Source organism: Bison bison, unplaced genomic scaffold (genome assembly GCF_000754665.1).
Source record: "Bison bison bison isolate TAMUID 2011002044 unplaced genomic scaffold, Bison_UMD1.0 scf7180017864151, whole genome shotgun sequence".
Lineage (NCBI taxonomy): Eukaryota > Metazoa > Chordata > Mammalia > Artiodactyla > Bovidae > Bison > Bison bison.
Genome location: NW_011494723.1, coordinates 408,981 through 425,781, shown reverse-complemented (window position 1 = coordinate 425,781; position 16,801 = coordinate 408,981). Strand labels below are relative to the sequence as shown.

Below are 16,801 nucleotides of genomic sequence, written 5' to 3'. Positions count from 1 at the left end.
GCATCTCACCTCCCTTTCCCACTCCTCCAGAGTCATCCTTCCCACCCCTCCAGAATCCGCATGGGCGGCAGCACCCTTGCCGGGAAGGCTTCCCAGACGTGGCCGAAATGTGACAGGTGCCTTTGTCACACTGTCTGTGTTACCTCGGTTGTTCGTCTCCTGCACTAGAATGTCACCTGCCTTTAGCAGGGATCCCAGGAGGCGGGCTCAGATCCTGGAGCTCACACCGCCTGGACTCAGGACCACCTCCGACACTTACTGGCTGTGGGACCGTAAACACGCTCCTTACTGTCCTACACACCTCAGGTCCTTACCTGTGAAGACGATGTTACTTATCCTACTGGGTTGCTAGGAGAATTAAGTGGGTTAATATGTTGCACCTAAACTTCTAAGGTTTATTGAAGTGTCTTTTGAGAGAGCTGTTAACTTCTTCATACTCTTATTCTTCATCGTGACTATTTGTCTTTGCACCCTCAATGCCTGGCACAAGTAGGTGGTGCATAGTAGGTGCTCAACCAAATATCTGAGAATTGAATGAAGTCATAAAGTGAGTGGACTCAATAAAGCTACAGCTAAATTGCATCTTTCAAAAGTACAAACATGTGAAAAGCTCTAGTAAACATATAATCCCAGGATAATAAATATCCTGTAAGGGTAATGAATATCAATATTCAAAATAAAAACCCTAGGACTGTCCATAATCCTGACCTCAGTCTGAGTAATCAAAGAAAGATTAAATTATTTTCAGTACCATTTCCAGATTAGATATCACAATGCATTCTAAACTCATCAAAACTTGCTATCCCCCAGTGGTATACAGATAGAAATTCTTAATTAACCAGAATAGTTAAATGATCAGAATGTCCCAGACCTCAACATTTCTGAACAAATTATTATACTGTATTTTAAGGCAAAAAAATATATAGATAGATATATATATATACACACATATATACATACCGTCCATTAGGCATCACTGCTCATGTTAGATACCTCTCTGAACACATGTACATTTAAGTGTTTTTTTTTTATTGTAAATGCCCATAAATATTTTAATTTACATCAATTGTGAAGAAGCTAAAATAAGCTCAAATTCCCCTTTGGAAAGTAGATGGTAGGGAATCCATGGGTGCCATGGGGGTGACAGAATTGAGAGCAGCCACGCCACCCTCACAAAGAAATTTTATATCAGTAGGATCACTGCCAGCTCAGTGCACACTTTACAGCCCCATATTTAGGCCAGTCATTTGTTACCCAACATCTGCACATACATTTGTCATTCCTGTTGATTCGGGCACATGGCTGCTCATCCATTTGAGTCAGACCACAAACCCAGAAAGGCATGACCCATTTTCAAAAGTGTAAAAAGTTAGGTCAGCACCCACATATGAGGTGCCAAGTCCTCTGTACTAAATATTTATGGGGTATCTGTGAGCAGAGAGGCTCAGACAGATGAATCAATATTTTCTGTGACCTTGAACCAGTTTTCTTGGGAAGGATATTTTGCTCACAGCTTCATACCTTTAATTCTCCAATGGAGGAAAGCAGTCCAGCACCATATGCCCGCAGCTGCCCTTCTTGTTTGCAAAGGCCAAACTCAATCGTGAAGAAATAGCACTGCAAAAAAAAATTTTTAATGGACACACATCCAGTGAACTGGGCAACAAGTTCTTCTGTAAAATAAGAGGGCACCCAAAATAAAATGGTGCACTGTGCATAATTTCTTCAGCACTGTCAATGTACATGCATTTGAATCAAGATTTATTGACATTATTCTCTTGCCTAATAATCCCTCCCTAGGTTAAAGGTCGGAGAAGGCAATGGCACCCCACTCCAGTACTCTTGCCTGGAAAATCCCACGGACAGAGGAGCCTGGTGGGCTGCAGTCCATGGGGTCGCTAAGAGTCGGACACGACTGAGCGACTTCCCTTTCACTTTTCACTTCATGCATTGGAGAAGGAAATGGCAACCCACTCCAGTGTTCTTGCCTGGAGAATCCCAGGGACGGTGGAACCTGGTGGGCTGCTGTCTATGGGGCGCACAGAGTCGGACACGACTGAAGTGACTTAGCAGCAGCAGCAGGTTAAAGGTATATGGGAAAAGTGTTAATTGCTAAGAGTCTTATTTTTCCTAGATTCAGAAACCCTATGAGTCAAATCATATCCCTTGCAATGATTTAAACATTTTTTTAAAAACAGATTTATAAAAAACGAATCTGTCACAGTGATAACGCCATAAGAATATGCTACTATATTTACTAAGTTGTGGTTCAGTAACATAAATAAATCTGTGTAAATGTAGAAAAATAACTTGGAATTCAATAATCCCAAACTGATTTTTACAGTTGGTTTATTCATTTAGCAAACATTTGTTGAGTTCTTACTATGTGCCAATGCTTGGTAAAGAATTGTGGTGAAGACACCAGGAGAGTCCAAGAAAACAAGCGTGTGCCTACCAAATTACCATTTTCTTAGCAAAATCTTAAACAGATGCCAACGTGTACACTTATATGTGTGTGTGTGTGCATGCTAAATCACTTCCGTCGTGTCTGACTCTTTGCGACCGTGTGGAATGTAGCCCACCAGGTTCCTCTGTCCATGGAATTTCCCAGGCAAGAATACTGGAGTGGGCTGCCATTTCCTTCTCCAGAGGATCTTCCCTATCCAGGGATCAAACCCATGTCTCCTGCACTGGCAGGCGGATTCTCTACCACTGAGCCACCCAGGAAGCCCACATACTTACACACATATAGGTTAAACACATATTGTAAGAACCATTTCATTGACCCATGTTTTAACTTCATCAGCTACTACAGTTTCCCCAAGATAAAATCTACACTTGCTTCTGTTAAGTTCCTACAAAAATCAACCTAGATAAACAGAAATCTCTGTACAACCAAATGACTCACCACACTTTTGAGAGGAGCTGAAGTTACATTATTTGTGCTCTGAAAGTAAAGTGAGAGGCTGACAAGGAGCAATTAAAAAATGCATCAAATTAACGCTGTCCTGTATCACTGATGATGGAGCGATGAAGGTGCTGAGAAAGAGAATTTAAACCCCTTGAAAGGGGGCAGAAAATCATAATTATTTCTAGCCTATGGCAGTTCGCTCTATTTTTATTTGGAGGTTAAGATCTCCCTTAGTTCCCAAGCATTTTATATTTTTATTACATGTGGATGACCTCTGAACTTGAATGGCCAATATGCTGGAGCCCTGGACGGCACCTAAAGGATGGGTCATTCCAGGTCACAGTGCTGAACCTCTGGAGGCAAAACTTACTTTCCTGACTTATCTCCCCAAGAAGCTAAGATCACAGCCCTTCCTACCTCGTCACCACCCACAGCACCTACCAGCCTCCTCCTTACCCTGTTCTGACTGAGCTTTCTTTTCAATCACATCACTTTTTTACATGGATTTTCATTTGTGTATGAAATGTACTATTTGTCATCAGCTCCATGAGAGCGGTATCCCTGTCTGTCCATCTAGAGCAGAGGTTCCCAATCTCAGCAGGACTGACGCGTTAGGACAGCTAGCTCTTTGCTCTGGGGGGCTGTTCTGCACGTTGTAGGATGCTCAGCAGCGTCCCTGGCCTCTGTCCCCAGTAGTCCTCTGATGTCAGTAGCATCCCCACCCCATTTGTAACAACCAGTAATGTCTCTAGAGATTGAGAAATGTTCCCAGAAGGTCAAAATTGCTCCTGGTTGAGAACAACTGGCGTAGAATAGTGTCAGAAACATGATAAGAGCTCAGTAAATAGTTGGTGAATAAATAAACAAATAGTGACTGAATTATTTCTACATTAGGCTTGTTGTAAGGTAGCAGAATCTAAAGGAAAGAAACACACGAGGAGACCCGAGTCTTATACTCATTTCTAATTGGCTATGTGACCACAACCTCTCTGGGCTGTAGGTCTCCTGCCTGTGACATCCATCCATTCATTCATCTACTTATTCTACAAACACTCCTACAAACCCGCGTATGCCAGACTCTGCTCCAGCAGAGAACAAGGGAACAAACTACCCCATCCCACGAAGCAGGTGTGCCACGTGGGAGAGACAAAGAAAACAAAAGCAACATACAGGGGCTTCCCTGATGGTCCAGTGGTTAAGAATCCACCTTGCAATTCAGGGGATATGGTTCGATTCCTGGTTGGGGACCTAATATCCCACGTGGAGCAACTAAGCCCATGCACTGCAACAATTGAGCCCACTCACAACTGGAGAATCCACGTGCCACACATCAAAGACCTCACATGAGGTAACTGAGACCAAATGCAGAATATAAATAAACAAATAAAATATTAAAAATATGTTAGAGGATAATGTCAGGTGAAATTGGCTATATAAATCATAAAATCATGTAACATCAGATATCAAGCAGAGGATATGGCTGTTTTAGATGGAAGGGTCAGGGAAGGCCTCCCTGCAGGAGGGATGTTTAAGCTGCAACTTGCTTGCAAGTGGCCCTTTCTTTAGGACATGAAAAAGCCATTTGTATAAAGACCTAGGAGAAAGAGTGTTCCCAGTAAACAGCCAGTGCAAAGGGCCTGAGGCAGAGATATATCTGTATTTCCAAGGGTGTCAGGAAGCTATTGGAAGGTCTGAGGCAGGAGAAAGATGTGTTCTGATTTCCTTTTCCAAAGATCATATTGGTGCTGGGTAAAGCATAGACCGTAGGGAGGCAACAGTGGAAGCAGAGAGACTAGTTGGAAGGCAGTTGTAGCCAAGAGACAAGGGTGGTAAGCCACTTAGAATTTGACTTCAGCCAGGGGTAGCAGGAGGCTGGGAGAAGTCAGTGTCACAGAGGCCTCAGGAGAAGATCCAAAATAAGAGACGTTAAGATGTGTCATGAGAAGAATCAAGATAAAAGGATGTAATGTACGGCATAGGAAATACAGTCAATAATACTGTAATAACTTTGTATGGTGACATATGGTAATTAGACTTATGGTGATGATCATGTTGTAACGTATAGAAACATTGAATTATTAAATTGTATACATGAAACTAATATAAAACTGTAAGTCAAATATACTTCAATTGCAAAGGAGAAAGAATAGTTAAAATACAGTCCTCAAGTGAGTCCTCAAAAATCTTTGTACAATCCTGGGCACAATGGCGATGTGATCATACAGTCATAGAACGGGAGGACTGGAAGTTCAGCCTCTTTAACAAAAGGAAAACTCAAGTTTAAGGAGATGAAGTGATTTATCCTGGATCAGTCTACATGGTGATATTTAAGAGATCCAGAGCTCAGTGTTTTATGAGCTCAACATCTGTCACATTTTAAAGTTTCCAGGTAAAAGATTAATAGATGCATGATTTTCCCTTACAACCAGAAAAAAAAAAAAAAAATGGGGAAAAGAAAGGCTAAATCAGGAAAACTAGAATCTCATGACATCTTCTTACTATGTTTTTGGCTTATTTCTCTAATTTATGTTGCATCTATAGCACATGATGTGAAATCCTTGGAGTCTTAACATTAACTACAGAAGAGTTTGTGAAAACAAAATAAAAATGTGGAGCCAGCTACAGGAGCATTTAGGTCAGCCTGTAACATGCATTTTTAATTTTCCGTACACTACATTAGTGCATACATAATCCATCGTCATGATTATGATCTAAACCAAAGTAGACTGAGAGAGCCCCCAAGAAAATCTGGTGCACCATGCACACGGCCTTCACACAGACCTGGCATCCCAACCTAGCATGAGGCAGGAATTGAAAGGTCTGCATCAACCCACCTAAAAATTCTAAGCTAAATCTATCAGTGTGTCTTTGGTCCTTGTGCTTCTAGAATTGGGGTAGCCTCAGAGGAAAGAACCACTGGGTTTCTTCCTCCTTGTTGCTTAGAATGCTGTCTGGCCCCATCCCTTATCTGGGAATCCTTCCAGAAACTCTGACCTTACACAGTTCCATCTGCTCATTCCCTAACTGCATTTCCCTCTGGTTTCCTGCTCTCCTCGAGCAAGGAATGAGCCTAGATGCTGCTTCTGCAGCCTTTGCTCCCCGAAGAATTAGACCTTTTGCTTTGACATAGCTTTCCGTTTGCAGCTCCATGTGTGGCTAACAGATAAAGAGGAATGGTAAAATGTACCTGAGGCTGAGATTTGAATTATGGACTTGCTCAGGGTAATTTTTCTCTTTCTGTTTCTAACACCTCAAAATTCATTAGGTGGAGACCTCAAAATGCAGAAGACCCTGAGCACATCACCAGTGGGGAAGAGAGGGCAATGACACATGTCTTCTGCCTGGTGGTTTTTTTCTTTTTTGTAGCCAAGCCATGCAGCACATGGGATCTTAGTTCCCCTACCAGGAATCGAACCTGCTCCCCTGCATTGGAAGCGTGCAGTCTGAACCGCTGGACCACGAGGGAAGCCCCTGCCTGTTTTTTAAATGCAAAGCCTATTTAGAGTTGGACTGGATTACCCCTGGAGACCCTTCAGAATTCAAGGGTAGCTAATTGCTTCTTGAAACTTAAGGAACTAGAATTTGTTTTCCTCAGAGCACTCACCAGATGTGGATCTGTAATATATTCCCTAGAGACTTACCAAATAAATATCCTACCTATTATTAAAAAAACAAAAACAAAAACTGAGCCCTGAAAGAACTCCTGTGTAAGACAGAATTGCAGAGTCTTAGCCACTAATGCCTTTTAAACAGAAACAAATAATAATACTAAGACTAACACCTCCCAAATTGAAGGGTACCTTTCATCAAAGCTGACATTCATGAATTCAAGTTTTACATACCACTAATTATATGTAATTATTTATAAATATTTTATTTGAATATAATTACACATAATCATTAACTGAAAACCAAAACAAGAATGATAGATCGGACCTCTTCCCTAGAAGAAAAGCAGAGTCATTTACACACACAGTCATTAAGCAGAAGAGGATCTGAGTGACAGCGTGAAGTCCAAACGCAGCCAGGGGATGAGCTAGCAGTGAGGCGCTTTGGAATATGAGATAGGTCACCCAATGCTGCCATCTTCAGGTCATGACTGGTAGGACATGATTCTGGCAAATGTTCTAAGAGCTGCAGTGAGACCAGGAACGAGCAAAGTCCACTGACACTGAACACATCTGCAAAACCCACCTGATCCCACACACGTGTGTGCTCATACTCGGCCATGCCTGACTCTTTGTGACCCCACGGACTGCAGCCTGCCAGGTTCCTCTGCTCATGGGATCTTCCAGGCAAGGATACTGGAGTGGATTTCCATTTCCTCCTCCAGGGGACCTTCCCAACCCAGGGATCAAACCCATGCTTCCTGTGTTTTCTGCATTGGCAAATGGGTTTCTTACCACCAAGTCACCTGGAGAGCCCTGATCCCACATGATGATTTACGAAAGGACATGCTGTGATACCCTTCTTTTGTTTGGTGTTAGACATCTGAAGCTCTCGCTAAGGCACATGCTCCAATTAAAGAGTGCACTTCCGTGCAAGCTCAGTCGTTTCTGACTCTTTGTGACTCCATGGGCTGTAGCCCACCGTTCCTCTGTCCATGGAATTTTCCAAGCAAGAATACTGGAGTGTGTTGCCTTTCCTACTTTAGGGGATTAAAGAGATGTACACCTTTTTCAGGGGGCTTCCCAGGTGGTGCAGTGGTAAAGAATCTGCCTGCTGATTCAGGAGACCCTAGAGGCGCAGGTTCCAGAGACACTTCCTGGATCAAGAAGATCCCCTGGAGGAGGAAATGGCAACCCTTTCTGGTATTCTTGCCTGGAAAATTCCATGGACAGAGGAGCCTGGCATGCTACAGTCCATGGACTCACAAAGAGTCAGACATGACTGAGCATGCATGCACACGTTTCTCTCTTGATGAAAAAGAAATTTATTGTTCTGATCTTTCTCTAGAAGAGTTCTTTTGCCTCCTACTTTCCCATCTCTCTGCATCCCTGGAAATAATTATATAACCTCTTCCTGATACTCAGTCTGCATTCTTAAATTAGATTTAAATGGTGCACAAAGTCCTAGGAAGATGCCCAAATATCTTACTTCTTTCATTCTGTTCAGGAAATTTGTTTATACACATCATTTAATAAATGCTTGAGAGGGCTTCCCTGGTAGCTCAATGGTGAAGACCCCGCCAATGCAGGGGACACAGGTTCGATCCCTGGTCCAGGAAGATCTCACATGCTGGGCAACTATTGAGCCTGTACTCTAAAGCCCAGGGAGCCACAACTACTGAACCCCAAGCACCTACAGCCCATGCCACAAGAAAAGTCACCACAGTGAGAACATGTGCACTGCAACTAGAGAAAAGTCCACGCTGTAAGGAAGACCTAGCACAGCCAAAAAATTGTTAAATAAATGCCCAAGTGAGTGACGTATATTCTCTACCACCTTCACTAAAAATTGGGGGCTTTTTTTTGAGCTGGTAGCACATACTTCTAAGTAATCACATACATCATTTCACATCTGGAATTCCATCATCCGCATATACAGGACAGACAAGAAATAAGAAGCAAGCAAAGAATGTCTAAAACAGCCCTAACTGAGATGTGCTAAACATAACAAAAAGTTATGTGCTAAATTTGATTTGCTTTACATATAAAAGAATCCCTCAGGCCTCACTCAGATGCCATTTATCCATATCTAGTACACAGTTCAAATAAACTTCAAATATGTAGCTTCTAAGTCCACACCCTGACATGAGATGGGAACAAGAAAAATTTACAAAATGCAGATCTGACACAAAAACACAATATTTGGTGCTTGGATAAACAACCCTAAACACTTTCATAATTGAAGTTTTCACCTAACAGCAGAGTTCAATCACGACAGTAACAGCGTGGAATGAATTGAGACAGCAGCATTAGAACATATACATCCTCATGTGTAAAACAGATAGCCTACAGGAAGCTACTGTGTAACACGGGAGCACAACACGGCGCTCTGTGACAGCCTGGGGAGAGGGAGGGAGAGGGAGGAGGAGGGAAGGGGAGGGAGGCTCAGGAGGGAGAGGATATGTGCACCCTTATGGCTGATCCACGTTCTGTATGGCAGAAGCCAACAAAACATTGTAAAGCAATTATCCACCAATTAAAGATAAATTTTTTAAAAAGGAAAAGATAACAGGGAAACTTAGCCAGTGGACCTCCAGTTTAACAACGTGTCCACACATACGTCATCTTGCTACAAATCTGCTACCTTGGGAAAGCTGAGTCTCAGTGATCCAGGAATCTTCCCAGATTCCTGAGCCCACGGCTGGCAGAGCTAGGAGTCAAGCTCCAGCTTCCTAACTTCAGATCGAACATTCTTTCCTCATCAACAAGAGCACTTACAGATGCAGAACCACTACCAGTCCGCCACACTAGCACAGCAGTCCTTGTTGAAATACTGAGACACATCCAGAACAGGTATAAACACCTGTGAACACTTTCCAAATGCCCCCGGCCAGCCACGCTGCCCCAGCCCTCTTTCAAGCTCTGACCCCCAACCCTTCCCCTCACTACCACTTCTTCATGATCTGGAAAATAAGGTCTCAGTACCTATGAAGCTTGAACCTAGTGTACCCTGATCCCACACAAGTCTGATGAGCATCATTCTCTTTGGTACCTACGTCATCACAAAAAGATCAGTCCCAGAAAGGAGGGCCACACAAAGATGCTCTTCTCAGGGCATCCGCACCTCAGTAAGTGCAGATAAAAATACAGAAAAAGAGCCCTGTGTTTCACAGCCTCCCTTTCTCTAACATCTTTCCATCGAATAACTAGCATGTCAAAGAAGACACTTGAAAAACTGCTGAAAAAGTGAAGAGGATCCAGGTCCCAGTCACTCCTCTACCACTTGTTGCCAGCTACTAGAGTTTGGATTTTAGCCACATCGAATTTCAGTCTACAAGCAGCAAGTACCTGCACACCTATAGCCGAAATTCCCTTAATCTTGAATAAATTGCAAATAATAATAGGATTGGGACAGGAATGAGGTTTGATAGATAAGGGGGAAGCTTTGAGATGGACATATGAAGGCAACACAAATCCACACGGGGAAACAAAAGCAAAAGTGGGGGCTGCCCTGCTTAAGCCACACAGGTCATCAGTCAAAGGTCACAGATAGAAAACTCCCAGACATCCATTTTTATTGCACTTTCTTTGACCACTTAAACTGTCGACACTCCAAGAGTCACATATAAAGTCAAATCACACTAGGGTGCAATGATTATTACCCCCGGGCTTTGTTTGCAGAGCAAGTGTTCCTGGCTGGGCACAATCTCTGGAACTGAGCTTCAGAAAAGCAGAAAGTGGGGGAAGTGGTGGTTGGCAGTCTTCATTAGCTGACCCTGGGCTACTCCTGTGTGAAACAAAAGTGTAAGAAATGCTAGACACTTTGAGCTGGAAGACACTGGTCTTTTGCAGTCCCAGGCTACAGCCACTCTGTAACCACAGGCCATCCACACCCCATTTCGAAGCCTCCCATTGGTAAAGGAGTGTTTTGGCAAAAAGTCTTCCGCCCTGTGTTCACAGATTTGGGGGCCAGCTGCTGTCTAGATTCTAGTATCATCATCCAGATGACTGCAGGATTATAACCATACTTAGATCTCCACACTCATATTTCACCACAAGCCCCTAAATGAAAACCACTATAGCAGAGCACAACTTAATACATTGTTTTAATTTATATTTGCCCAGTTCTACTGTGTCGAGCTCTACTCGAGATTACAAAAGCAGTTAAAGATACGGTCTTGAGAAAGGTACAACACAAACAGGTAGACAAGACATATATTAAAGCAACAACAGTAATAATAAAGTTCTGCTGTTTTAATGCCATCACAAATTTCTGTCTTGAAACTGCAGCGTGGCTTATCTGTCTCAGAAGACGAGGAACATGAAGCTTCTGCTGGACTTTGAAGGATAAATGGGATCTCAGATGAGCTTCAGGAAAAGAGGAAGCTGCTGAAAGAGCAATTAACATCAAGGACCTGGGGGTGGGTAATATTTGGGAACCTGAAATGTGAATAACAGGAAGTTAAAGGTAAATCAGATTATGGAAAGGATCGGCTCACAGGCTCCACTGGAGTAGTGGAGACTGCCTCTTTGGCCAGTGGTTCTCCTCAAACCAAGACAGACAAAAAGAAGTTGAGAAAAAGAGGAAGGTTGGGATTTGAGTATCGTCTTGTCAGCTAGAAAACAGTGACCCTGAATTGTGAAACCAGCATACCCTGTCTTAGGTTAAGAACAGCCACAGAATGAATTAGAATGTAAAAACCTACGCTCTGAGGAAATATTATGGCAAACATTGTGGGAAACTGATCATCAAATATAAGAGGCACATCCATCAGATCATATCAGATCAGTCGCTCAGTCGTGTCCGACTCTTTGCGACCCCATGAATCGCAGCACGCCAGGCCTCCCTGTCCATCACCAACTCCTGGAGTTCACTCAAACTCACGTCCATCAAGTCGGTGATGCCATCCAGCCATCTCATCCTCTGTCGTCCCCTTCTCCTCTTGCCCCCAATCCCTCCCAGCATCAGAGCCTTTTCCAATGAGTCAACTCTAGGCACATCCATAGGGAGGATTAAAAAAACATCAGCAGAAAACAACTTTTATTGAAAACTACATCAACACAGGTGATTTTCAAGCAGCACTGTTTTCAGCAAGATTTTTCTGTCTGTTTAACTACCCTTGCCTCTATCTTTCGGGTTGCTTATAAGAACAAATGGATGGTTTGTTTACGTGCCCTCTGACCGTTTCAGTTTTAGGGCCCCTTGTTCAGCTTATCTGAGAGCATTTTCAGCTTCAAATACCACCTGACTTGGTATCATTTTACACTTACAAGTTTTTAATGGTATTTTTTAATTAGAAAGAGAAAAAAATTAATCTCTCATCCCCTGCCTCCTGCTCATGGACTAACAGGAGTGAGAAGCATTCACCCAACATCTGGGCCGCCTGAGCCACTGGTCCACACCTAAACTCCAACAGAATCCACTCCACAGGCTCCACCCCCAGGGCTCAATATCAGGTCCCAAGGGCCATGTGGTGACCCAGTTACAAACCAGCACCGTCCCCGCCAGCCTAGTGTACAGGTCATACTTCACATGGCATAAAAGACCCTTGGGACTTCCCTGGTGGTCCAGTGGTTAAGAATCCACCTGTCAACGCCGGGGACACGGGTTCAATCCTGGTCCGCAAACTAAGATCCCACATGCCTTGGGGCAACTAAGCCCACGCCTGTGCCACAAGTACACCATCCAGGCCCCAGAGCCCACCAACCTCAACTACCGGGCCCTCGAACTGCAACTACCAAAGTCTGAGCGCCCCAGAACCCATGCTCTGCAATAGGAGAAGCCACCACGATGAGCAGTCCACACGCCACTACCAAAGAAAGCCCAGCCAGCAAGAAGATCCAGCACAGCCCCAAACAAATAAAGACAGAAGAAAAGCCCCTCAAGGACTTAGGGCCCCTGCCTCCTGCAGCCTCATCTGCAGCCTGCCCTCCCTCCTTGCCGCCCACCCTGCTACCACTCCGGGCCCCCAAAACTGTTTGCAGCTGTGTGGATGGATGTGCTCTTTCCAGCTTCCCACCTAAGCCTTAGAAGACCGCCCTCCCTCTGCCAGGGATGCTCTCGTCATGCTCAGCCTCTCTGCCTACTTCCTGCTGGTCTGCCAGAAGAAGATGCGCTTACAGAGCCAGACAGAAACTTCCAGTCTTCCTGCCGCTCCCTCCTCCAGACTCGGGTCAAGGCTAGTCTGCCTTGTGTTTGCCGTTGCTGCTGTTTCATGGCTGGTCTCCTGCCCCCGACCTGACATGTAGCGGGTACCCGGCAAATACTGAAGGCAGGGAGGAAACAGTGAATGGAGAAGAATTTCCCAGCAGGCTAAGCCAACCGGGTCCACTGATCTCCCAGATCAGTAAGTACTCCCCTCAGCACCCTTTCCAACATTACAGACTCTTTGAAAAGATGAAAATCCCACGACTGTAGCCATCGAATCATTTTTAACCTATACCTTCAGAAATGCATCGGTCCCTTGACCTCTCGCTACACCTCATTCACCAAAAGCCGAGGGTCCTCCGAGCCAGTAAGGAAGGAGGGGGCCTTCAGGACCTGGCATGCAGGCAGGTGTCTCCTTCTGGAAGCTGAACAGTCCTGTAGCTAGGTGGCTTCTGGCCTCTGTCATGACTAGGAACAATTCTGAAAATTCACTGATTCTAACATCTGAGAGGAAAGCTTTTCAGTTTGCTGTTTCTAAGACTGTAGCCAACTGGAATGGAGAAGGCGATGGCACCCCATTCCAGTACTCTTGCCTGGAAAATCCCATGGACAGAGAAGCCTGGTAGGCTGCAGTCCATGGGGTTGCTGAGAGTCAGACACAACTGAGCAACTTCACTTTCACTTTCACTTTTCACTTTCATGCATTGGAGAAGGAAGTGGCAACCCACTCCAGTGTTCTTGCCTGGAGAATCCCAGGGACGGGGGAGCCTGGTGGGCTGCCATCTATGGGGTCACACAGAGTCAGACACGACTGAAGGGACTTAGCAGCAGTAGCAGCAGCCAACTGCAAAGAAGCCAAGAAAAACACTAACTGTGCTTGGTCAGAGTATGGAGGGGTCTGTGCTCAATCCAGCCCCTGAAGTACCCTGAGCACCCATGAGGAACTTCTATCAGCACCCCTGCCTGCACCTTCACTGACCAGCCGATAACACACGAGATCAGACAGACACTATTTTCTTCTGGAGATGAATTTGTGAGATGATCATCCATCTGATCTGTTTTACAAAATTCTGTAGCACTTTGAAAAGGTCGGACTTCCCTGGTGGCTCAGACGGTAACGCATCTGTCTACAATGTGAGAGACCTGGGCTCGTTCCCTGGGTTGGGAAGATTCCCTGGAGAAAGTAATGGCAACCCACTCCAGTACTCTTGCCTTGAAAATCCCATGGATGGAGGAGCTTGGTGCAGGCTACTATCCATGAGGTCGCAAAGAGTCGGGCACGACTGAGCGACTTCACTTTCACTTTGAAAAGGGCGTGAGGAATACAAATAGGCTCCTTTTTGGTGTCTTCTGAACCTTCAGGTCTTTGGGTTCACAAACGAAAAGCTGGTCTTACATTCAGTATTACTGCTTGGACCCTAGATTACTGCATGAGCCTCAGTGAACCATCTCCAAAACAGAGTGATCCACAGAGTTTGGCTCTCTTCTTTTAGGGCAATTCCATCTTTTTTCCAAATGACCCTTTTTTGAACTTACTATATAACTGTGCATTCATGCTCAGTGGCTCACTCATCTCCAACTCTTTGTGACCCCACAGACCATAGCCTGCTAGGCTTCTCTGTCCATGGGATTTCCCAGGCAAGAATACTGCAGTGGGCTGTCATTTCCTTCTCCAGGGGATCTTCTTGACCCAGGGATCGAGCTAGTGTCTCTTATGTCTCCTGCACTGGCAGGCATATTCTTCATCACTGAGCCACCTGGGAAGCGCTGCTATATAACCAGCTACCTTGAAACGGCTAAACTTCACTCTGAGGACACAAACACCCACACACCCACCACTTCATACCAGGTGTAGGATCAACACTCCATTACGTTATGTGCTTAATCTACTGTGCACGGAAGACCTACTTAAGCAAAAGCTATAGGTTTGGAGGTGCCCAAGAACTGCCTTTTATAACCTAAGCAACTCTGAGCTCCTTGAAGGAGAAGAAGACTGATGAGCACGTTTTCAGCCATACATCCTTCTGCATGCCCTGGAATGTTCTGCTTCAGATCACACATTCTCCCAAGATGCGGCGATTGTAAGATAGGCTCTCAGATGCTTGTAGGAAGAATAAGCTTTTTACTGCCTCCCAAGTAACCCGAGGGTAGTCACCACCACCTTTAAAGGGTCATTTTATTTTTATCCCTGTGTTATGAAAAGCAACACCCTCCCAGACATCAGGACTAGAGAGCTGGCATTTTCTCACCTATTTCTTTCCAGGCAAGGCCAAGGATCTTGGGAAATGATTATGTGTCTGAAAACTGAAGAGAAAAGTACATTGAGTGGGGAGAGCCATTTTCACCGCCCCGTTGCACTGAGCTGCCCTATTAAGTTTTTATTAATGAAGTCATGTTTCTTTTCCAGTCACTAACCAACACCACGATCATCATCATCTCTCACCCTCAGAGTCGACACTAACCATCTCTATGTGCAAATGGAGTTGAAAAGATTTACCTATGAATTGGGGTCCCTGCCACAATGAAGGTCTATAGGTAACTGAACCCCTAAGTAGAATTTCAGCTTAGGTGAGCTCCCCTACCTCTAATAACAATCACCGCCACCCTCGTGGCCCACACCCTACCACCATACTAAACGCATCGCACGGTGCTCACCACAACCCGCAGAGGCAGGCAACGTGACAGTAACGTGACAGGGTGGCCTGAGGGTTTAACTTTGGAGCGGAAGACCAAGTTCAAAGGCAGGCTCTGCCATTTCCTTGACTTTAGGAAAGTTATGTAGCCTCTCTGAGTCTTAGGTTTCTTGTCTGTAAAACGGAGAAAAATAAATGAATAACATTTACTGAACTCTTACTATGTACCACTGCTAATTCACTGAAAGGACAGATGCTGAAACTGAAGCTCCGACACTTTGGCCACCTGATGCAAAGAGCTGACTCACTGGAAAAGACCCTGATGCTGGGAAAGATTGAGGGCAGGAGGAGAAGGGGACGACAGAGGATGAGATGGCTGGATGGCATCATCAACTCAACAGACATGAGTTTGAGCAAACTCTGGGGGATGGTGAAGGACAGGGAAGCCTGGCATGCTGCAGTCCATCTGTGGGGTCGCAGAGTTAGGCACGACTGAGTGACGGAACTGAGCAACAACCAGAGCTAAATCCCCCCACTTTATACATGGGAAAACAGGTGGAGTTACCTGGCAAGTTCAGGGGTGACAGAACTGGGTTGGAATTAGTTGTGCCTGATCCCCGCTGCCCACGTTGTTGGTACTATACCACACTGTTCACCTCTGTTCTTGGTGACTGCAGGCCCTAGAGATGACGCTTATGTCACCTTTGTGACCATGAGCTTGGTGGGTTCCTGGAAAGATGGATGCCCGTCCAGCTTGCCTACAGATATCCTGGCCTGGCTTGCACTGGGTCTCGCGTCAGTCAAGGAGCACGTCACAGACGTATCAGGAGCCTGTAGGAGCACACACTAGAAACCGGCCATGTCAGGAAGCCCAGGCTTTTGAGTCTTGCCAAGGAACAACAGCACTACAGCTAAGCTCCAGAGAGCCGAGACTACGACAAGACAGGCTGCGCTGGAAATAAAATATATCATGCTTATGTTAGAAAAATGATATCACAAAGCCCCAAACCAAATACTACATTGTATTGCTTTAAACTACAGCAATCTATTTACACTGACTACAGATGCATTATTTGATGGGCACAAAATAGATTTGCTAAAGGATCATCGTAAAAGCATAAGAGTTCCAGAAAAACATCTACTTCTGCTTCACTGACTATGCCAAAGCCTTTGACTGTGTGGATCACAACAAACTGTGGAAAATTCTGAAAGAGATGGGACTACCAGACCACCGGACCTGCCTCTTGAGAAACCTGTATGCAGGTCAGGAAGCAACAGTTAGAACTGGACATGGAACAACAGACTGGTTCCAAATAGGAAAAGGAGTACGTCAAGGCTGTATATTGTCACCCTGCTTATTTAACTATATGCAGAGTACATCATGAGAAACGCTGGGCTGGAAGAAGCACAAGCTGGAATCAAGATTGCCGGGAGAAATATCAATAACCTCAGATATGCAGATGACACCAGCCTTATGGCAGAAAGTGAAGAGGAACTCAAA

The 16,801-nt window shown here is 44.8% G+C and overlaps 1 protein-coding gene across 1 annotated transcript in view; it reads right to left on the bottom strand.

The window, feature by feature from the left end:
- TPH2 (tryptophan hydroxylase 2) overlaps positions 1 to 16,801 on the bottom strand; it is a 102,286-nt gene that overhangs the window by 9,561 nt on the left and 75,924 nt on the right. Inside the window, exon 9 of the mRNA XM_010840943.1 lies at positions 1,522 to 1,617. Within this exon, the coding sequence (XP_010839245.1) occupies positions 1,522 to 1,617 (96 nt within the window). The remainder of the gene's footprint in view (positions 1 to 1,521; positions 1,618 to 16,801) is intronic.